The 24,796-nt window shown below is 39.5% G+C and overlaps 1 protein-coding gene across 1 annotated transcript in view; it reads right to left on the bottom strand.

The window, feature by feature from the left end:
• TNFRSF21 (TNF receptor superfamily member 21) overlaps positions 1-24,796 on the bottom strand; it is a 76,274-nt gene that overhangs the window by 21,220 nt on the left and 30,258 nt on the right. Inside the window, exon 4 of the mRNA XM_049765341.1 lies at positions 374-639. Coding sequence (XP_049621298.1) covers positions 374-639 — 266 coding nt within the window. The remainder of the gene's footprint in view (positions 1-373; positions 640-24,796) is intronic.

Raw genomic sequence — 24,796 nt, 5'->3', positions numbered from 1 at the left:
GATTCTTTCGCACAATCTGTTACCAGAATCTACCCAAAGACAAAGATTCTCAACTGTAACTACACATTAGAATCATTTGGCAAACTTTCAATGTACTGGTGATATCTATCTAGTCTTTCCCACTTACAATTCTGGACTGACAAGTTTACAGTGAGGTCCCAGAATTTTTTAAACAGTTCTCTAGTGGATTTTAGTAAAAAACCATATCCCTAGATACTGTGTGTATCTGTACATGCTTATGCCTGCATGCATACATGGATACGTGTGAACCTAACACTTCCTATCAGTTCTTCTTCTCACATATTCCTGATAAACTCAGAAGCAGAAGCACAAAAAGGGAGGTGGAAAAGACATATGACCTGGAATGTATTACCTGGGTTGTATCTTCCATCAATCCACGAATTTTCTCCACGACATCATTGCGCCTGTGCTGGCGCAGGGCACTGATTAACTGGGCGAGGCTGGCCTCGGGTCCCCTGATGGTCCAGTGCTGCAGAGCCGCATAGGCCCGTTCGTGGTCTGCTGTGTACCCATTCGAGAAAGCTGCCACCTCCCTCTCACTGGCATTGCACAGAAACTGATAGATGTCTTTCCACTGGCTTCCCACTTGGGCTGCTACGAGCTTCAGGATGTCGATACCTGAACCAGAGAGAAAATAAAACATAAGGGCATAAGGGAAGATCAAAGACACTTTTGTTAAGGACCAGAAAGAAGCACGTCTTTCCATTGCCATGAATCAACCGAAGGAACAAACAGTCTTTTTTAAACACTCAGTGTATACTAGCCTATCCTGGGATAGATATCTAGCCCCTGCAGATTTCACTTCCTGAATATGGAATTGAAGAGGCAACCCTGGAAGTATAATCAGACACCACTAAGAAAGCTTCTTTGCAATGTAAGGAGTCAAAATCAGGGCTTCAAATATATAAGACAAATATTCTACAATGAAGCTCTATCCTGACCCTCTAGAAGGTGTTTTGCAAGCCAAACCCAAACAATGTAAGCAGAACATGAGCTAAAAACGGATGGGAACCCAATAAATTAGAGCCTCCCAGACAAAAATAAGTTCTAGGAAAAAGCAAACCCCTAATTAAATCTGCAGTGGTGTTTGTCCATCAAAGCCTGGGTAAAGAATGTTTAGATGCTGAATCACCCTGCCAACAGTTGTAGCCCAAGAAGGAATTCCCTCGGCACTTCTAACTTGTTTTCCAATTATATTGTCAACCATCAATTTTCTGAACTAGTCTCCATTTCCTGAATTAGCTGTATATCATAAAGTCAACAATCAAAAAAAGGGTGGTACAATAACAACTGTTATTATCTTCCAGGTATCATGTTTAAGCATGAGTTCAGTGAACATTTTTATTAATCCATTAACAATACAGCCACACCAATGAAAAAGTAAACTAGAAAAGTTAGGCAATTTGCCAAATGGCCTCAGTAAGAGGAATGAGAATTGAACCCCACTCACTGGATAGTGTCATTCTATCATATTATTATTAAGTTATTAAATTGGTCAGTATGATCTGCAGTCTCCAAATCTAATAAAGGGAGTGTGAGATGCCAATCACAAATCAAATTCAGGACTGGCATCTGGCACCCACCTTCTGGAAAATGTGGTTTTCCCAAGTAAAACTGAGAAGACACTTTGTTGTCTTCCTCTTTGCACCCCTTTCTGTGCAACTGCACATTGGCCTTGATTGCCCAGATCTGCCCAGGAGTGCCACTTTAAACTCACAGTAAGAGCTCTGGCCATTTATCACAAGGTGATGAGTCCAGAGTCAGAATCATGCCTTTCAATGAGGCTTAATTCACAAGTTCTTAAAAACATTCACTACTCAGTAAATAAAAATTAAGATCCCAATTAAGTAAAGGTTAGCAAGGATAACACCTTTTTTTGGCTCTACTCAGTTGCTGGATAAAATATTTGCAAAATGAGTGATTTCATTTTGAACTAAGATCATTTCTCTTGAAAAGGACTATATGGTTCCTTAATACAAACCCTTATCCTTGGAGGCAGGTGATTTGGAGTACTGCATATACATCCTGAATCACCTGCCCAAAAATTGGTTTTGAAAATTAAGTTCCTTGTAGATGATTGCTTAGTTGTCAATGGCAAAAGTAGAGCGCCATAAATGAGACAAGATAGGACTCTTAAATTATTTTCCCTGGCAGTGTAAAATACCTGTACCAGTTGCTTTTTCAATGCTCAGAGTCATGTTTACCTTATACAGGACTTTTGATTTCAAGCAAACAAACGCCTCACAAAACCCATGTCCTATTTAATATCCTACACATAAAATTTTAAAGAGCAAGCAACTCTTTGTGGTCAATGTGGTAGACTATTCCAAACATCAAAAACATAAGTTTTTTCATCCCTGAATCTTAATTTAGGGTCAAATTTGACTGAGGTTTCTACAGACTGATGAAAACATGACTGCATTTTAGTGGAACCACTGCCTAAATCTTCATGATGTTGGTGACCTGTAGCTTTGGGCAAACCACTAACTGTCATTTACATTTCCTCATTTGTACAATGGAGACATTCACTCAGGTCCCTAAGGTGGAGCTGATTATTTTCTATAGAGTTGCTTTATTTTTGGAAGTACTCCATCATTAGAAATGCTGCACACCCTGAACTCCAAAACTTAAAACTAAATGCATTTCTGGTGCAAATACACAGCCTTTATAGAGTTTAAAAGGCTTAAGCTAAACAACAGCTCCTTTTTCCAAAATGCAGTGTTTATACATTTTTAATATAATTTTTATTTTGATCATAGTGGCTTACATATTGTTGACAATATTTTAGGTACATATTTACATAAAATCAGGGGGGATTCCCATCACCAATTTGTCCTCCCTACACCTGTTTTTGTCCTACCTCCCATATCCTCTTCCCTCACCCCCAGGGCTGCTAGAATATGTGGTCCCCTCTGTACCTAGCCTACTACTTAGTAGTCTTGCACCTGTTTGGTCTTGGGGCCTCCCTTATTTCGCCCTCTAACTGGGAGGCAGGACTAGCTAGTTCAAGTTACGTGGTTTTGTTTGAAGAAGAGAAAAGTAATAAACTGGGGTACATTTTTTAAGCCACAAAATGGAGGGTGGGGGGAGAAACACACACACAAAGAATGAATGTAATGAGATTTCTTCTTTATCTTCAACAAAACCTGAATGCAAGTTAAATTTGAGACCCACAAATCAGGTTTTACTTATACTTTTACTATGAAAAACAGTCATGGTATGTGGCCCTTCCTATTTGGGAAGTGATAAATCTAAAGATGGCAAGGACAACAACCACTCCTGGTGGGTGTGACCAGATCTTTAGGCTAGCTCAAGATAACAAAATTCTAAAGGGAGAGAATAACTAGAACCACCCAGGGAGTTTGCTATACTGCGCCCCAACCCCATCAACACCAAAGAGGAAAAAAAATCTGTAAAAACAGTTCAAATGTATTTAGGGGTCAAAGAGAGAGCACAGTGGGTAAGGCACTTGCCTTGCATGTGATTGACTTAGGTTCTAGCCATATGATCTCCCAAGCCCACCAGGAGTGATCGCTGGGCACAGAGCCAGGGGTAAGCCCTGCAACACAGTATGTGGCCTATGCAATTACCATGCTCACCCCCAAAGTAAATACTTTTTGAGTAGCCACTGACTGTTCTGTGGTAGATGGATTACTCTCAGGAGATTGTTTAACAGTCTCCAACAAAGAGAAGGGGCCAGAGAGATAGCACAGTGGTAGAGCTTTTACCTTGCAAGTGGCAAGAACCAACATTGGTTCAAATCCAGGTATCCCATATGGTCCCCCGTGCCTGCCAGAAGCGATTTCTGAGCACAGAGCCAGGAGTAAACCCTGAGTGCTGCTGGGTGTGGCCCCAAAACAAAACAAAACAAAAACAAAAAGAAATAAGAAAGAAAGAGATGTAAAACTGATGCAACACAGAATTTGATGGGCTTTGAAAGTATTCTGCTTTAGGTAAAATTAAGCAACACAACTACCAAGAGGATGATACCAGTAGATTATATTTTGAAGCAGTAAAAAGGAATGTTACAGGGTAGACTGGTGGGCAGAGGGGACCACAGGGTATTTTCTATTAGTTGGTTTGACTATGCGGGATGGTGGAAAATTGGGTCTTCGAAAAAAATTCTTTTTAATTTTGGGTTCACACCTGTCCAAATAAACTCAAAGCTAACTCCTGCTTCTGCTTTCAGGGATCCCATCTGGTAAGCTTTGGGGACCATATAGGATGCTGCGGTTAGAACCTAGATCAGTCATGTGCAAGGCAAGTGCCTACCCACTGAATTATCTCTTCAACCCTAAAAAACTCTTGAACAATTCCAGATTTTTTTTTTTTTGCTGGAAGCAAAATGAAGCTTCTTTTTATCTTAGTGCTTGACTTAATTATTTTTTATAATATACTATAATATATATACATAACTATACATATAGTATGAAATGATATATAATTTAGATGTATACATTTATGTATGATGCACATATAAATTATTACAAGTGTTTACTTTTATTGACAAAGAATCTCATTAGAAAGATTTAAGAGCATTAAAAGTCATTATAATTCACTGGAATAATGTCCCTTGGATAGTGTCATTCAGTCCAGTATGATACATGTGGGGGTTGGCCCTGGTATATGTTCTTCTTCCTGGACTGTTTTTATAAATCAAGCAGATGCTGGGAAAGCTTTTCTCGCAAATTAAATTTTTTTTAAAACAACAGTACAATGAAAATAAACTCATGGGAGACTGCAAATAATTCTGTAAAGGATAATAGTAAATAATATAGACTTTGAGAAATGTACAGTCTCTGTTACAACTTGTCAATTCTGTTGTAACATAAAAGCAACTGTAGGCAATACAGAGGAGGGTGGCTGGCATCCAATTAAAGCTTTATATGCCAAAATAGATTGTAGGCTAAGTCGAGCTGACAACTATAGATCTACAATCTCAGTAAATTAAGAGATTTCCCCTACCAAATGGCAGAAAGATTTTGGAAAAAACATTTCATTAATGTCACACACACACACCAATGAGTGGTTCCACCAAAACTAAATTTCCAAACTAAATTCCACCAAAACACAAAACTAGATTTTCACTTGCCTTATTGGACTCAGAGTGAAAAAATAATAGGTGAACTATAGACCAGCTCCTGCTTGGCAGGTTTCCTGACCATCCAGCCCATTACTTTATAAGTTTTCATCTAGAAAGGAGACAATCACTAGGTGTGAAATGACCTGAACAGTTGTGCTGAGCATCACTATACCAACTCCCATTTCTCTTGTGCTGAAAAGCTTATTTCATTTAAAGGCTGACAGGCTAGTTTATGAGATTTAATTTTGCCTTTCCAATGACATCAGGTCCTGAAGCTCTGGAAAAAAGTGTCTAAAGAAATCAAGTCCCAGAGACCACATTTGCTGGGAATAGTGTATAAAAAGGTTACCCAGGGAAATGGCCAGTAAATTTTAAAATGCAGGACACAGATTATAAACTTTGTAGTCATAGGATATTGATTTCAACCTCTCATGACTTGACAATATGTGAACTTAGTTGAATGGCCACTCTTAGACTTCAGCTTCCCAAAAACAATGTAGAATTTGTTCTATCAAGATTTGGGCGTTTTACTGAAAATTGAGCTCCCATATGATTCAGCTATTCCACTCCTAGGGATATACTCTAGGAACACAAAAATACAACCCAAAAATCCCTTCCTCACACCTATATTCATTGCAGCACTATTTACAATAGCCAGACTCTGGAAGCAACCAAGATGCCCTTCAACAGACGAATGGCTAAAGAAACTGTGGTACATATACACAATGGAATATTATGCAGCTGTCAGGAGAGATGAAGTCATGAAACTTTCCTATACATGGATGTACATGGAATCTATTATGCTGAGTGAAATAAGTCAGAGGGAGATAGATAGATGCAGAATAGTCTTACTCATCTATGGGTTTTAAGAAAAATAAAAGACATTCTTGCAATAATTTTCAGAGACAAAAGGGCTGGAAGTTCCAGCTCATGACATGAAGTTCACCACAAAAAGTGATGAGTGCAGTTAGAGAAATAACTACATTGAGAACTATCATAACAACGTGAATGAATGAGGGAAGTAGAAAGCCTGTCTAGAGTACAGGTGTAGGTGGGGTGGGGAGGAGGGAGATTTGGGACATTGATGATGGAAATATTGCACTGGTGAAGGAGGCAGGTATTCTTTACATGAGTGAAACACAACCACAATCATGGTCGTAATCAAGATGTTTAAATAAAGATATTGATTTTAAAAAAAGATTTGGGTTTTTTATTGCTATTTTTTTTTGAGTGGTGGAGGAAAACGGAGTTGGGCCTCACCTAGTTGTGCTAAAACCCTGAGGTTTAATCCTGGCTGAGTTCAGGATACCACTCCTTGAGAGGCTCAGTACCAGGGGCTGAAACAGGGTAGGTTGCATGGAAAGCAAGCACCTAAAGTGCTACATTACATCTCTAGCCCTGAATCAAGTACTAAAATTTTGATAAAAAAAAAAATCAAGTACTGGGACTGGAGTACTGAAGTAATAGCACAGCAGGAGGGCATTTGCCTTAAAAGTGGCCGACTCTGGACAGACCCAGGTTCGATTCCTGGCATCCCCCCGTATGGTTCCCTGGGTCTGACAGGAGTGATTTCTGAGTGCAGAGCCAGGAGTAACCCCTGAGCACTGCCGGGTTTGGCCCAAAACAGAACAAAAAGAAAAAGGAAAAAAGAAAGACAGAGTATAAATACTATGCTTAAGAGCCTATGGGTCTCCTTTAGGTCCCACTGCTGCATGAACAATGTCAACAGAATAATGTATTTTATAGAGAAAGGAATTCAGCACAGACGGGTGAATCCAAATTTTGCATTATTGGGGAACTTTCCTAGGTAGGACATGTTAGATGGGACCCCCTAGCAGAGACACCACATTAGAGAGACTAATGTGAAAGGAAAATACTGTTCTGCTCATGACACCTGCAGAGCTTCCCAGCAGCACCAAGGGGGCTCTTCCCTGTGAGAGACACTGCCTGAGACATGGCTAAGGGAGCTAAAGAATAAAGGCAGGAGGCAATCAACTATGTTATTATGAAAGAAAAGATATTTTCCAGCACATTATGAAACCCTGAATGAGATATTAGCTGGGTGACAACTCTAATTTGAGCCTCATTTTGTAAAACTCAATGTCATATCCAGCATATAAAAAAGGTTCCTTCTCTTTTTGTACAAACCTAAATTGACATTTCTAATCAGAGAAGGTAGTACAGCTATTTGGCTAGGAGATAAGTAGTGAATATGAATAAGAAGCCATAGTAAGGCCTTTCCTAGAAGAGGCATGAAACACTCTAGCACTACAGAGCCTGCGGGAACAAAGGCTCACAACACAGTGCTCTGGGTTTTCTGCTAAGTGACCAGACTCCATGCAGAATGTGCACATCGAAAAGATGACTCTGTGTGTAAATTTGGCCAGGGTGCCAAATTCTCATCATGGAGAAGAGGTCAGCATTCCCCCTGCATTGCCCATACTTGTTACATGTAAAGTCAGTTCTCATTATTCTAGCAAGAGAGTTAGAGAAAATAATGAGAAAATTTCCATGGAGGCAATTACTACACAGCCTGCTCCCCAGAGAGATGACTCTACCACTGCCCTTTGTGCTGACTCCTCCACTCACTCAGCAATCTCCTGAGAAGGTCATGTGGGAAGCAGGACATGAGCTCAAGAACTCTATCATTACCATCTTGATCCCCCAATGCAGACAGTACACACACACACACACACACACACACAAAACACACACACATACACACACACACATATCCAATTTGCTCTTTAGTTAAAAACTGAGGCTTGCAAGTTCATGATAAACAGGTGGATACCACATATATTCAAGGAAATGCATATCATGGTCAGAAACTTATTATATCATTAGAAATGCCTTTTCTGATCACCTTTTACCATATCTATTTTGATCTATAATAACCCCAGCTCCTTCAAGGCCTCATTTATAGAAGAAATATAGCAAATATCTTGTGGAGTGGGTTTTAGAGCTATATCCAACAGTGCTCAATGCTTATTCATAACTCTGTGCTCAGGAATCACACCTGGTGGTGTTCAGGGAACTGTATGTCACTCTAAGGATCAAACCTACTTTAGCCAAGTTCAAGATGAATGCCTTAATTACCCTGTACTATCTCTCTGGTCCCAGTGAAAATCTCTGAATATCTTGTCTTTCCTTCCCTCTTGCCAGAATCTTCTGTTTCCCTTTGTCGCACACACATGCCATATATCCTTTTCAGTAGGCTCTGTAAATTAAGCTATTAAGAGTCTGGGTAGTCAGTCACCCCATGCAGTGAAGTCCTGCCCAATTTCCAATTTTTACCTATAATAATAAGAAAAGCCATAGTAAGATCACAACAGGTAGAACCTAGGCTACTGAACACAGGAATCCAGATCTTGTGTAAGTCTTCTCTTCTCTTCTCTCTCTTTCTCTCTCTCTCTCTTTCTCTCTCTCTCTCCTCTCCTCTCTCTTTCTCCTCTCTCTCTCTCTCCCCTCTCTCTTCCTCTCTCCCTTTCTCCTTCTCTCCCTCTATCCCTCCCTCCCTCTCAGGTGAGGGAGATCAATGTGTGCACATCTGGGGCAGAGCTCACCGGGAGGAAAATTCTCTCAGATTTTTTTCTACTGCAGCAAAAATCCACCTGTAGATAAGCTATTCAGCCTGTAGTTTGTCCAGCATGGTAACATTAAATGCCCCTAAAAGTAACAATGCCACAAATTTTACAGTAACCTATATCCTATGATTTAAAAAAAAATGGGTCATCATGAAAGGAATCATTCCAAATACATCACACACAGGAAACTGCTATATATCAGCCCTGAGACTTGGTATAGCCTCGGCTACCAAATATCCAATGTACAAAGGCCTTAGAAAATTAATAGCCAGAATATTTACTAATGACAATTTTTTTATTAAAATAGTAGATAACTATTCCAACAGACATTATTTCACTTTACAGAGAGAAACACAAAACTAAAAATGTCTCTTTCCTTTGTCCTAGTCTGCATTGAAGCTGCTCTTTCATTCACAAATATGTACTTACTTGGCCTCAGACACTATCCTAGACATTGGGCTCAAAGCAAAAATCAAAGACCTTTTATGCCAAGGTCTTCATTCTACTGAGGTAAGGCAGGAAGATAAGCAAGTCATAAAATGTTTAGCATGTTAGAGAATAAAAGAGTGCTAAGGAGAATGATAAGGCTGATAATGGGAGGGAAAGAGCAGGGGTGCTCTTTCTTTCTCCCCCATATCTAAGGAAAGATGTCACTGAAGACAATTAATTTCTATCAAGTCCCAGATTATAGCTACAGACATAGTTCAACAGGCTAGACACAGACTTTGCAAAGAACACCACCACATGATTCCCAGAGAACCACTGGGAGTGACCTTGAGTGTCAATCAGCCAGGAATAGAACCCTGAGCACCACCATGTGCATAAAAGCCTATGCATGGGGATGGAACAATAGTATAGCAGATCTGGAGTTTGCCTCGCATGCTGCTGACCCAGGTCCAATTCCTGGCAACCCATATGGTCCCTAAAGCATTGTCAGAAATGATCACCTGAGCATGAGCACCACACCAAGTGTGGTAATAGTACATACAAGGAGTGGAGAAACTCCTAGGAATATACCCTAGGAACACAAAAATACAATACAAAAATCCCTTCCTTACACCTATATTCATTGCAGTACTATTTACCATAGCAAGACTCTGGAAACAACCAAGATGCCCTTCAACAGAGGAATGGCTAAAGAAACTGTGGTACATATACACAATGGAATATTATGCAGCCATCAGGAGAGATGAAGTAATGAAATTTTCCTATACATGGATGTACATAGAATCTATTATGCTGAGTGAAATAAGTCAGAGAGAGAGAGAGAGAGAGAGAGAAAGCCTCAAAATGGTCTCACTCATCTATGGGTTTTAAGAAAAATGAAAGACATTCTTGCAATAATAACTTTCAGACACAAAAGAGAAAAGAGCTGGAAGTTACAGCTCACCTCATGAAGCTCACCACAAACAAGGATGAATTTAGCTAGAGAAATAACTACGTTTCGAACTATCCTAATAAAGAGAATGTACGAGGGAAATAGAAAGCCTGTCTAGAGTACAGGCAGGTGTTGGGTTGGGGAGGAGGGAGATTTGGGACATTGGTGATGGGAATGTTGCACTGGTGATGGGTGGTGTTTACATGACTGAAACCCAAACACAATCATGTATGTAATAAAGTTGTTTAAAAAATGTTTCATATTTTGTTAAGAAAATGTTAGTTTTTTTTTTCTGTTAGAAAACTAAAAGAGTTTCCTTGTTTGTATTTTTCCTACTCTTAAGTTTTGTTTGTTAACACTTAGACACGGACTGAATAAAGTATATCATATTTACAATCATAATGGATTTAAAACATTCTCTTAGCCCAACTTTCAACAGTAAAAAATGCAATTTAAAAAACAAATCAGCTTTGTCAAAAACTGTTCTCTTTCCTCAGTGCAGAAAAAAAAAAAAAGGAGTGGAGAAGGCTAGTGAAGCTGAAGTGTAGGACTGCATCTTTTCAGACAAAAAAACCCAAGGATGGGTTATGTCCATAAGTAAAACAGTTCAGTATTACAATACAAAGACTTTGTGCAGCCAGAAAAGACTAAACTAGCAGAAAATAATTAAATAGATGACAATATCTGCCAATTGCAAAAATGCCAAACAAGCATAGAATATGACTGTTGGATATTGTTTAGATGTAGGTATAATGTGAGCAAAAGTAGAATAGAAAACTATCAGAATTTGATATTTTAAGGGTACCGTCTGACAGCTATGTAAAATAACCCTGTCTCTGATCTTTTCATATCTATTGAAAGGTGATGTGCTTACTAATTGTCTCTAAACAGTGGCTTACCTATTGGGAGCCCAGTAGAAGTAAGGAGAGATAAGGTACTGAATAAATGGCCTGTGGAGTATAAAACTCTCTGTTCACAAGTAACTCTAGTACAGTCTGTTTGTATGTGTTTATCTGACTTTAAATGTCTGTCTAATTCTCTGCAGCCAACCCCTGCTGGGGTTAAAGGTGCCAATATGATTGGCTTTAGACACTGGAGCAAGAGAAAGGCTGAGACACAGACAGCTGGAAGGAGAGTACAGACAGCAGTGGGCCTTTAGGCTGCCAGTCTGTTCAAAAAAGTAACTGGCGAGTCAGACTTTTCAATGGATTGATTGATGTCATTCAGGAATGACAAAATCCAAATTAGATTTGATCTGTACCCACTCTGATTGTAATGTGAAGAGCCAACTGAAGGGAACAGAGAGAAGTGGAATGACTAATACTTGAGAGAAGTTTTGGCAATAAGCCAGGCTGAAGGAAATAGTGGTTTGGGCCATTCTGCAAACCGAGTTGGCCAACAGGATGGGAAGCAGTGAAGTTTGTATATAGATTTAAAGCAGCACTAATGAGCTTTCACATGGATGAAAGAGTGGTGATTGTAAGAAGGAAGAAAGTAGGCCTGGACTGGAAGAGGATTCACTTTCAGTATTGGTTAACAGATGTAGAAAGTCAGTACGGGACTCTGCCTGGGAAAAAGTGTGAGTCTGTAAAGCATTTTAAGTTCATATACAAGATCCAGACTGGATACAAAACACTTAGTTATTGCCAGAAGACAAGAGCCAGATGCTTCTCAGTCAGGGGAGAAAGAGATCTAAGACCCTGAGACTACTTTTTAGATTGAGTTGAAGAGGATGAACAAGTCAAAAAGATCGCTGGGAGCTAGATAGTACAGTGGTAGGGTTTTTGCCTTGCATGAAGCTAACCCTGTACAGACATTGGTTTGATTCCCAGAATCCCTTATGATCCCCGAGCCTGTCAGGGACTATTTCTAAGAACAGAGCCAGGAGAAATCCCTGATAGCCACCAGGTACGGCCCCAAAACAAAACAAACAAACAAAAGATTGACAGGGCATAACCAGAGATGTGGAAGAAATGAAGAGTACAGAGATCTGTAAGACAAGGAAAGAACATGATTTTATTTGTTTGTTTGTTTGTTTGTAGCCACACCCAGAAATACTTTGGGGTTATTCCTGGCATTCAGGAATCACTCCTGGTAGTGCTCAGGGAACCATATGGGATGTCAGTGGTTGAACCTCATATAAGGTAAGCATCTTTTCTGCTGTACTATCTCTCTGGCCTCAAAAAGAACTTGTTGTTGTTTTGGGTTTTTTGGGGGTTGGTTTTTTTTTTTTTTGGAGGGGGTCATACCCAGCAGTGCTTAGGGGTTACTCCTGGCTTTACGCTCAGAAGTCACTTCTGGCAGGCTCCAGGGACCATTGGTCCTGGGTCAGCTGCTTGCAAGGCAAATGCCTTACTGCTGTACTATATCTCCAGTCCCCAAAAGAACATTTTTTTAAGGAGGAGGAAATCCAAACTTTCCAAAGCTGCCAAAATGTCAAAGAAAGGAAAACTAAAAATTCTATCTAACACAGAATTGTGTTAAGACTATAGAAAAGAGACAAAGTTGTAGCTAAAAGAGAGCCATATTTCACTGATATTCAGACACCTGAATGCAGATTTTATTTTGAGGGGAGAGGCTCTCCTGTATTGCACTCTCAAGAGGCCTGGGGGCCACTCACAGTGGCTAATTGAGACCAAGAGTCATGATCAGGCCCAGCAGTGCTCAAGACCTCCTCGTCTACACCTGAGGAATAAGATCTATGCCCCTGCGCTATCTTCCCTGAATTAATATTTTAATCAATGCTTTTCATTGGGTTGCAAGAGTTTTTTCTTCTGTATGTCTCTATCAAAGGTACCTTAGGTTTGATGAACTATAGCATGATTTTCTTTTAATTTATATACTTAAGCCTACTTATTTTTAAAAGAATTCACACTATCTGGATTTTTTTTTAATATACTGTGAATAGCTAACAGCTAATTACTATTGAAGAATGGTCAAGAATTCAAGAACCTACTACTCCTCTACAAATATCTGCTTATATAAAGCCATCTAGGTTGATTTAAGGACACTTATTCTTCATTTCCTCCCTCCTATCCTTGTATTTTCCATTTGTGTTTTAGTTTCTGAGTGGGGAAATATTGACATTTTTCAATATCCCACTTTAAATTCAAAACCTTTTGGTTAGATACATGACCAAATAAAAATATACATTTTAAAAGAGAAAACTCTCTTTAAAAAGTTAGGGGGAGATGGCTGAAAGAACTGAATGTCACAGTCATTGTATGCAGGATCTCTGGGTTTTAACTTGCCTAGTATGGTTCCCTAGCACATGCCCAAAGCAACTCCACAAGTAGAGCTGAGAGCAACCTCCATGCAACTCCAGATGTGGCCTAGAATTTAAAAAGCAAAAAAAAAAAAATTTCCCCAATCAGTGGGAAAACAATCAGTGGGTAGTTCTGGGAAGAAGAGCTGCTTCAATTCTCCAGAGAAAAGGCCACAGAGGTCCTGCTGCTGTCTCCTGTGGCTATCCTCTGAATACAGACAAGATAACAACTTTTTGAGCCCCAGATAAGAGGTTTTCCTCCAGCTTCAGTTCTGTGTGCTCTATACTCAACAAATATCCAAGGTGGTATCTGCTGGAGATGGACGGTAATCTGAAAGCCAAGATAGGAAGGGCAGGATGGGAGTGAAGTCTTGGTGGGATGAAAAAACAGCCCGATTCTTGCTGCCACTGAAAAATGACCATGGCTCAGGATGGCCCATGGCACAGCTCTAGACCAGAATATCTGCTCCCTTCTGCCAGCTTTCCTGGTGTTTACACTTCAAGTCTACTTCCCATAGGAAATTTGGGCTGACAGACAGGATGACTGTCTGGAATTTTCTGTCCAGGAGGCATGGGAAGGAGGGCTCCTTTGATTGCAGCAGCTGCTGCTGCTTGTCTGAGGCTGTGAACACCAAGGCCAACATATGTGCATTCAGATTAACAGAACTCCATCACCTCTGATTTACTGGCAGCGGCCTTTTTTCTTTAAACAGCCTGCAGAGCTTGCCGCACTGGATATGGGAGTTTAAAACGTTTCCATTGTGAGAAAACAAGGGGAAAAGTGAAAAGGAGAAATTGGGACTTCCACAGAGACAACTGTTACTGCTGACAATTTTAGAAGTGTCTGATTTCAGAGTAAGTTCAGTTTTGCTTAAGGAAAAACAAATTTCACTTGGTTGAATACAATCAAACACACACAACCACACACACACACACAACCACACACACACACACACACAACCACACACACACACACACACACACACACACACACAGAAACCTAAAAATGTCTAACCTCAAGCAACTAAAGTAGGGGTCTCAAACTCGCGGTCTGCAGGTCGTTTGCAGCTCTTCGTACAACATTTTGTGGCCCTGCCCTAAAGAAATCTTTTTTTGTTTTGTTTTGTTTTAGTTGTTTGGGTCACACCCCCTAATGTTCAAGGCTTACTATTGACTTTGCACTCAAGGATAACCCCGACTTTGCCTCCTGCGGCCCCCAGGTAAATTGTTTTGAGACCCTGAACTAAAGGTTCTATGAATCCAGTTGGCAATATCAGGAGTCAAACTGGTGTCTGAATTTAAGCCGGGCACTGTCACTTTCTAATTATATGACTTTGGTTAAGTTACTCTCCTTACCTCAAACTTCCCTACCTGAAAAAAAAAAAAATAATAATAATAATGGCATATTCATTATTTTGAAATTTAAGTGAATTTTTATAAAAATACTTAGAGTATATATATATAAAGCATGATTAAAAGTCTTTGCTAAAAATATTAACAATAGATGTTCGAACCAGGCCTTGAAAGACCATGGGAACACAAGTTACACAGCAGAAAGCTGGCAGGCCAAAGTCCAGTCCTGCTAAAGATATGTCTGCTGCTTTTATCAACCAGAGTTGCTATTTTCTTGATAGCCCTAACTCATCATCCTTCCATAAATCCCTTAAGAGACACTAATCTGACCAAATTTAAGATATGCCAGTATTGGGCTGATTATCACCAGGGCTTCCCCCTATATCTTCCTAGAAGCCTAGCAGCCAAGAACATGCCCTTAAAAACCACAATATTAATAATAGTGCTTTGAATTCTTGGACAACTTCATTTGATGCTGTCATCCCTATAGGAATACACCAATTTAACAGAATGGACAGCTAACAAGAGCTTACTAAATGCTTTGCCACTATACTAATGATTTCCTTAGAGATACAATATTTTTCACAAATGTTCTTGTTCCTGTACTTTTTCTTCTTTTTAAAAATTTATTCTTTTCCTTTTTCTTTTATCTTTTTTATTTCTGTTTTTTCATTTTAAATAACTTTGCTCTCATTTATCTGGAAACAAATGTATTATGGTCAATCATGTCAACTATATGAAACATTTTCTTTAAATAAAGTTTTAAAAAGTTAACAAAAATATAATAGAAGCAGGGCCGGAGAGATAGCATGGAGGTAAGGTATTCACCTTGCATGCAGGTCAGTGGTTTGAATCCCGGCATGCCATATGGTCCCCTGAGCCTGTCAGGAGTGATTTCTGAGCATAGAGCCAGGAGTAACCCATGAGCGCTGCCAGGTGTGACCCCCAAACAAACAAAAGCAGAAATCTTTCTTTTTTAAGTTAAAATTATATTATTAGTCAGAGTTATGCCATCTTTGCATCTCCTTCTAATTTGGTACAAACGTTCAATAGTTTCACTGTTTTGTTTTGTTTTGTTTTTTGGCCACAGCCAGTGTGCTCAGGGTTGACTCAGCAGACCATATGGGATTCTTAAAGATGAGTGCAAGGCAACTGCCCTTCTGGCTTTACTTATCTACTATCGTTCTGGCCCAATACCTCACTGAAGAACAAACTAAAGTGGAGAACTTATTACCTAATTTCTAACAGACATCATTTCATCTTTACTTTTCTACACTACATAAATGACTATTAATTCAAATGGGGGTCTGAGAGATAGTACAGGAGTCAGGGTCCATAACATGCACCCAACACATGTTCTATCTCAGGCAAACCATGATTCCAATCTAGCTAGTATTTCTAGAGGCCACTGAGCACTGAAAGACAAGAATAGCACCCCATTTTCAGTTCTTTTTACTGAACCAGTGGCCAAGTTGGCTAAAACTCATCAGTGGACCCCTGGCACCTCCTCCCCCAAGATAATAATTCAGATAAAATGTTTTCAGCTTTTCCTAAAAACCTGATTAGAGTACACTGAGCCTGTCTGAATATACAATGAGCACAGCTTACTAACTATCTGTAACGTAACCAACTTCCACTAATCCAGAAAATAACTGTACAAAGAAAACACAATCGCAATTCTATTTCTTTTCTGGACTACCTTGGTAAGATGAAACATTAAGAGTTGTAAATCTGAGAGCTGTATTTACTTTACAACCACCAATAAAAACCAACTCTTCCTCACTTGATCAATAAAAAACACGAAAATATTGTTTCTCAAGCTAGACTCAGAAGGGACCACTTATACTAGCAACCTGGGGAGTATGAAGGGAGGACAACTTTGGTGGTAGAAATTCTCCTGATTCAATATCAATATGTACCTAAAATATTACTGTGAAAGATATGTAATCCATTTTGGTCAAAATAAAAATTATAATTATATTAAAAAAATAAAAGAAAACATTGTTTCTCAGTTCAACGTAAGGTCCAGAACTAGATCCTAAGAAATAAAGACAATATGAGTGAAAAAGGATATTTTAGCTTCTTTGCCAGACAATGTAGGATGAACCAAGTTTTGCTTTTTGGGGAGCAGTGAGTTGTAAATAAGGCATGAAAAAAAAAAAAAACAGAAAAAATATATTGCCAGAAACTCAAGATCAACAATGTAACTTGTTTCAAAGGCAGGGTCTGAATTATTAAATAAATGCATCATGCAAATTATATCCTGTTTCTCAAACCAGGCTTTTTCTCCTTAAAATGGTTTCACAAATCAACCAGGGCACCACAGTTATGCAAATAAGAAGCTCAACCACCATGCTAGCTAGTTTGCACTTTAACTTGATTTGGAGGTTTCAAGTCTGGGACTGTGGAAGGGCTGAAAATTGTGAGCTACATTTAACTTCTGGTATTAATTTATGTATGATCGAAGTATAAGGTTTAGGAGAGAAAGGAGACTTCAAATATGCTTGGATTAACACTTCCATGATTTAAATGAGTAAAACCAGGCCCACAAGGTCCTTCTTTCTGCAGTTTTCCTTTTCCAAGCAAGGTGACCCCCATCTTTCCCTCCCCCGAGTCTCTTATGAAGCAGATTTCCAGCCCTCAACTCCAGCCCTCTGGTTCGGAGGGTGTCATCCCTTCACCCAGTTCCTTAGGTTGCTAACATGATTCCCTCAGCAGGTCCTCCACACACTACAGGAGCAAGGTTTTTTTTTTTTTTTTTTTTTGAGTTTTTGAGTTTTTGGGCCACACCCGGCAGTGCTCAGGGGTTGCTCCTGGCTATCTGCTCAGAAATAGCTCTTGGCAGGCACGGGGACTATATGGGATGCCAGGATTAAACCAACCACCTTAGGTCCTGAGTCGGCTGCTTGCTAGGCAAACACTGCTGTGCTATCCTCCGGCCCTTACAGGAACAAGTTTATGGCTACTTTTCTCAATCTAAAGAGACCAGACTTGACCACATTTGTCAAACTGTCACTTTCTTTGCTGGCACTTTTTATACTCATCAACCAGATTTTAAGGCCAACATTCCTACTGTAGATTTTTTTTCTACAGCAATTTCTCTTGGTCCATATGACTCATTAAATTTGACCCCTAATGGTTTTCTTTTGGGTTAAAAAATCAAATGTAATGGCCCTTTTGCTCTGACCTTCTTTCTCCACTAATGCTTTAGCCTGGTTCGTGTGGAGAGAGAGAAAAAGGAGAAGCTAGAAGCTGTTTTAGAGATACAGGTAATGCCATTCAATCTATCAATCTTAAGAGATAGAAGCTATGTTCATGTCACAGATGAGAAAACCAAAAGGCTCACAGTAGGATATAGTTACAAAGGGCTAATGTTTTCAAGTATAGTCAATCTGCTGACCAGCCCTCATCCTTCACTGTATTGTTTTTGAGGGCTTGATTTGGAGGTTTTCAAGTCTCAGAAGTCTCAGGACTCTCAGGACTCTCAGGACTTATCACCCCTCTCTTTTTGTAAGCAAGGGATTGAGCCCAATGCCACACACATGCAAGCATAAATGTTACCACTTCATCCAAGCCCATTCCTATCAAACACATCTTTGTGAGTCTTGGTTATGTCTTTAAATATAAAACCTCTCAATGTCTGCTCACCAATCCCCACTCCCTATCAGGTTGTAAAAGTGGAGACAGAGAAATAAATGAGAAATATATTGCAATAATATATGTGTGACAGTCTTGGTTGCTTCTTTGAATACAAAGTTCCAATTGTCTGCTGACAGCACCCTCCCTTGTTCTCCAGAGGATGGTGAGACAAAAGAGAGAACAGTGTAGCTCTCTAGTTGTCAGGCCACACTGGAAAGCCAAATGCTCAAGTTCCTATCCTGGCTCACTACAGACTCGAGGTGTGGTTTAGGTCATGTCATTTCATCTGTCTGTAGCCTCTGTTCTTTTTTTTTGGTTTTTGGCTCTGCGCTCAGAAATCACTCCTGGCAGTCTCAGGGGACCATATGGGACGCCAGGGATCAAACCCAGGCCGGCCATGTGCAAAGCAAACACCCTACCTATTGTGCTATCGCTCCAGTTTCTGAGCCTCTGTTCTTAATATACAAAAGAGCCTGGGCAACATTCTAAGATGGTTCAGAAAACACACGAAAATCTCACAGAACAGTGCCTGGCATCTAATGTGCATTCTATAAAAATAAAGTATTATATTAATCCCTCCTTCCAGAACCAGTGTATCAAAGGCACCCTTAGAGAAATTTTCTTACAAACTATTTTCCTCAAAATAAAACATTTTTAATATAATTTCTATTTTTATCGTAGTGGTTTACATATTGTTGACAATAATATTATAGGTACATATTTACATAAAATCAGGGGGGTTCCCATCACCGATTTGTTCTCCCTACACCTCCGTGTTCGTCCTGCCTCCCATGTCCTCCTCCCTCACCCCCGGGGCTGCGAGAATATGTGGTCCCCTCTGTACCTAGCTTACTACTTAGTAGTCTTGGTCTTGGTGCCTCCCTTATTTCCCCCTCTAACTACATAGTTCAAGTTATGTGGTTTTATTTGAAGAAGAGAAAAGTAATAAACTGGAGTAAAAGTCTAATATGCTGAAAATGGGCGGAATCCTTCTAGAGGCTCTCATCATCTGTTTGAGAGATGAAGGAGAAAAAGAAGGTGAAACACCCCAACAGTACAAAAAGAATTGTCAAATATCCAGTGAGCACTCCAGTGATAACGATAGGCACCACAAAAAAAAAGCCATGATCTTGAGTTAAAAAACATGGCGGAGCACCTAAAGAGAGAAAAGAAAAGAAGAGAAGAAAAAAAAACCAAACACAACAATATAAACATAAATGGGGACAACAACTTCAATGACCATACCAAAACAAAGAAATCAACAGAAAGTAGATAGGTAAATAAAATAATAATAATAATAATAAATGAAGAAAAAAATACATAAAAGATAAAAAATGTTTTGTGCTTTTTGTTTTTTTTTCCCTCCTGCACTGGCACAGTAAATATTGGGGTCATTCGAAAATAAAACATTTGAGAGAGAGAGAGAGAGAAGGAGAGAGAGAGAGAGAGAGAGAGAGAGAGAGAGAGAGAGAGAAGGAGAGAGAGAGAGCTCAATAGGTAAGACATTTACTTTGCATGTGACTGACTCAGATTTGATCCTTGGCATCTGATATGATCCCCCAATGCCTGTCAGGAGTGATCCTGGAGTGCAGAGCCAGAAAGGAGTAAGCCCTGAGCACTGCTGGGTATTACTCAAAGACAAACAAAAAAACAAAAAATTTTCTCCAAATAAAGCTGATCTTAAGTCAGTGATGTCAAAAAAACAACAGATTCACAAAAGTGCAAGTCATTGAGGAGCAAAAAAGGGAATTGATGACTTCGCCTAACAGTGAGAAGGATTAGATTAGGCTGTCAGAACTTCACTTCTTTCATGACTGCCAAGTTCTCCTGATGCATTTCCCAGCACCAGCTCTTTCACCTCACGCAACCTGAAATCACCCAATTAAGCTGGGGAGACAGGTAGACAAGTCCCAATTTCCCTTTTGATTTAATGATCCTCTAGGGACCATTACTGTCACAACAGCAATCCAGATGGTGCTCCTCCTCTGAGACACATCTTCATCTCTGCCTCGTTCAACTTCCTCCTGAGTCCCTAAAAATGGCCAAAGGGCTGGCTGTTGGTTGCCCCAACATTACCTTACCATCTTCACAGGTAAAAGGCTCTACAAATGTCATTCAAGAGATTGGAGTTACAGTTTTCAAAGCCCAATATCTTCTATACTAAACTGAATGCTGAAATCTTCTGACTAATGACAAAGGACAAAAGCTCACTGTTCAAGAGTCAGGACACCCTTCCTGCCATTTATCTAACCAACTGGTCAACCTTGGCAAGTCAACTTTCTTTCCTGAGTCCTTGTCAGCTTCTATCAAGGAAGAGAGTTGGCCAATGAACTGTCATACAATTCTCCATGACTCCCACTGCTCTCCAACTTCAAAGTTTTCTCTAAAGAAACATAAAATATGCTATGTCCCTATGTTCCAGGCTACTGCCTTGGAAATTGAAGTTTAAAATTTTAATTAAGTGACAATGATAGGCAACCTAATATGGTCATTTTTTTAAATTTAATTTTATAATTGCTTTGGAATTCCTGAAAGGTGAATCTGGTTACCAACTTCTCCCCAGCTCTGTCTGCTTCCAGTAGCCAGGCACAGGGCATAGAGGAAAGGGTTACTTCATAAACTCTTTTTCCTGGCTTCACTCAGTCAAAAGTGACACCAGGTCAGAATTTGACAGACTAACCTTTAACTTTTCTTTAAAAAATAATTCGACATCTGAACAACTCCTTTTAAACAGAAGCTTATACAGCAAAAAGCAGAAGGAAAATTATGTAACTTGTGACACAGACTACTACTTCTCTTATCTAATATCACTCATAGCACGTTTCTCTGAAGAAATTCATGGCAGTCATGCTCACAGATAAATGCTGTGTGATAAATGCTGTGCTAAGAGTTTTGCTTGGGCCTGAGATGACTGGTGGAAAGCTTGACTCTAGGTGAAAGCAGACGCGGACATTGCTTTTCAGAAATGATTTCCATTACCCCTACTTTACACTTTTATATGAGTAACACTTATCCTCCCAGCCTTCAAAGATCACATTTAGAAGATCTTGTGAAATTTGAACACAAAGTACCAGTAAATTACAAAGAATCATGTATATGCTATGAAAATGCAATTTAAGATTTTTATTAGTAAGTCATGATAAGAATATAGGAAGCGAAGAGGATGGCTATGTAACAAAATTCTAAATCTCTGTTTTTAAATAAATGTTGCTGGCTTACCACTGGTTTGCAATACATAAAATCTTCAGAGAACAGTTTCATATACCTCTCTGTCTATAGAAAAGGCACCAATCACCACATATTATGAAATCAGCCCCTCGCCCTTATCATCTAATAAACCTTGTAGTTGTCATTCTGACAGTTATTTGTTATGCCTATCCCTCTTATTAAGACATTGTCATACTGGGAGCATACTGGGAGTTCCTGCCAGCATATATGTATCCCGGATGCTAGGTGCTCTTCACAGAAAGACAGAATGAGCTGTTGGCCTCCCATCAGCTCAAATGAGAGTTCAACAGCTTTTCCAAAGTAGAAAAAGCATTTACCAACAATGCTCCCTTTGTAACCACACAAACTTATTCTTGAAAGTTCTGTTTGTCACCAGGGTTCCCTGGTCCTCATAGAGAGCCAGGTTTCTCTCATAAAAATTCAGAAAAAGTAGCCCGAGATACTGGAGAGGACAGTTCCGCATCTTTGTGAATGATCACAAGAAGTTTTGCTCGATTCTCTGATCCATTTGGGAAAACACTGTCTGCCACAGTAAAGTAAAGCAATAAAAGAAATCATGCCTGGTGCCACGAGATAGTGTATCAGTTAGGGAACATGCCTGCTATGAGGCTAATCTGCTATTTGATCCCAAGCACCACATGGTTTTCTAACATAGCTGAATGAATACAGCCTGGAATTGCCTTCACACTACTAGAGGTCCCCAAGTACTGCCAATTCCAGGCACTGCAGCACTTAACAGCAAGCTCAGGCCCTTACATAAAATTGCAGGTTCGATTAGCCAAGAAAAATTGAAAAGAAAAACGTATCACACCTGGTTTGCAGATGAAAACACTTTTCTTTTGCTTTTTTCTAGTTTTCTTGTTGCGGCATCAAGAAATCAAACCAGTAGACTCATGCATGTAAGACAAGTGTGCAGGCCATAGAGTCACAACCTCAACCTCTAATAAGCTCTTTTCTGTGGTAATTTGGACACTACAGAAACACAAAGTACTTTTTGTGTCTTATGAAGAGGAAGAATTTTTCTTGTTTGTGTTTATTATGAGCCACGAACAAGTCAAAACTAATGAAAGATTAGCAGAGAACATAGACAATTACCGAGGGGATGCTTGTAATAATGATGGAGCACACCTATCTCTCTCCATCATCTTGCCAGCATTGATGACCAATGGCTGTGTGACCAATAAGGTCCTAAGTACCAGGCACTCAATCTTTTATTTAACCATCACAACTTCTATATATTATCATCATTCCCCATTTTATACAAAAGAAAATTTATTTTATATATTTATTTATTTTTATTTATTTTATATAAAAGAAAATTTAAAAAAGTTAAATAAATTGCCCTCGATCACATGGTAAATGGAGCCAGACTCCAGAATCTTTGTTATTTACTAATTACTATTATAATGAATTCTGTGCCTTATGAACAGGAGTCCACAGAAGTAAACAGTATTAAGTGAAATGACTAGACAACGGCAAAAGTAGTATTTGAGAACTCAGATGTCTTGATGTAATTTCTATTCTAGGATATTGCTTTCCTCTCCCAAATCCTTCTTCCATTTTGCCTTAGTCCTGTTCTGGCCTTGGTCACATGATTCCCTCCAGCTAGCTACTCAATCCATTTCCGTTTTGGTGAAATGCAAACACTTGAAAGATGCAAATAAGACTGAGCATTGGGACCATCTTTGTTGCTGGTTTTCTTATGTTTTAGAGCACTGCTGTCATGGTTGTCCCTCCATTAGTTTTAAAAAATAACTAATCTTGGTCTATGCTCATTTTATATAAAGAAACCACTTTAAGCCCTTTATTTAAATCCCTGGGGAAAAATCCAATAGTAAGTAACCTGAAAACAATGCAATCCAAGCTTGAGAATGAATGTCACAGGTGCTCTACTTTAGAGAAGAGTTATTCAATGATACTTTCTTTATTGAAAAAGTCCTATACCTATCTGTCTTGTTAAATATGATAACTACTATCATAACTATATGAATCATGACTTGAGCCTTTCAAGTGGGTAGAAAGGAGAAACTATAATTTTTATGTAGGTTAATATTAGCTTCATTTATTTCTTTTTTCATTTCCAAAACTGTGCTCAAGAGGCCTGGAGGTCACCAGGGCCACCCTGGTGGTATTCAAGTGACCACTTGGTGATGGGAATTGAACCTGGAACCTCTAAATGATGGGCATGTACTCCAGTCTTTTAAGCCATCTCCCAGTCCCTAACTTAGGTAGTGACTCCTATAGCTACAGTGGAACAAGCTCAGTTCTAGACCTCTCTTCCTGGAGACTGAGTTATTGTTCAGGCAGAGTAAACAAAGAATAAGGCCCAGAGTCTGTTCCCAGAGCACTTAAAACAACTGTGGATAGAGAACTGTGGATAGACAAGGGCAAAGGGAATTAAGAAGTAGTGCCCTAGAGGACAGAAAACTGTTGTACTGATGCTCCTGAGAGATGGAGGAAAACCAGCTGCCTTCGCTATCCTTTTGCAGCTGGCTTGAACATCATTCTTCTTTGTCCTCTGCACTAAAAAACTACACAGGAAGAGATGACTGTTTCTGTCAAATGCTCACTCACTATCTTCCTACTGCATGGGACTAAGAACATGCTAATCAGGAACCGAGCACATTTTCAACAAGTTCCTTTGTCTCCTGCCCTTATCCTTCCTCCCCCCATCCATTTGCTCTTGCAGTCTCAATTTTGAAAGTAAAAATGAAATATGATGGGAAAGAGATCACATCCATTTTTATTCCCTTTTTCTGGAGCCTTCTCTATGCATATTTTCATGGCAGTTTGCACTCCTCATCTGCTATTCACTCAGTCTCTTCAAATTCCATAGGTCTTTAGAAGGCTGGGTTATATTATTTTGTGACTATCTATTCATGCTTTTTTTAAAATAAATATTTGAGAAAGGGAAACATAAAGAAAAAAAGGAAGAGATAGAGTGAAAGGGAGAGGGGGAGAGAAAGATCATCTCTATAGTGGAAAGAGAGTAGCCACTACTTCGAAACTCAGCCACCTCTATTCTCACCAGCAACTGGAACTGAGGAAAATTCCTTTTGGTACTCAGGGACTATTTCTTTTCTTTTTTGGGAGGGGGGGGGCAGAGTCAGGGCCACACCTAGTGATGCTCAGAAGCTACTCCTGGCCCTAAATTCGGAAATCATATAGATGCCAGGAATTGAGCCCAGGTTGGCTTGGTGTAAGACAAGTGTGTTACCTGCTGTACTATGTCCTCAGCCCCT

Source organism: Suncus etruscus, chromosome 18, assembly GCF_024139225.1.
Source record: "Suncus etruscus isolate mSunEtr1 chromosome 18, mSunEtr1.pri.cur, whole genome shotgun sequence".
Lineage (NCBI taxonomy): Eukaryota > Metazoa > Chordata > Mammalia > Eulipotyphla > Soricidae > Suncus > Suncus etruscus.
This window is presented reverse-complemented; position numbering and strand designations above follow the sequence as displayed.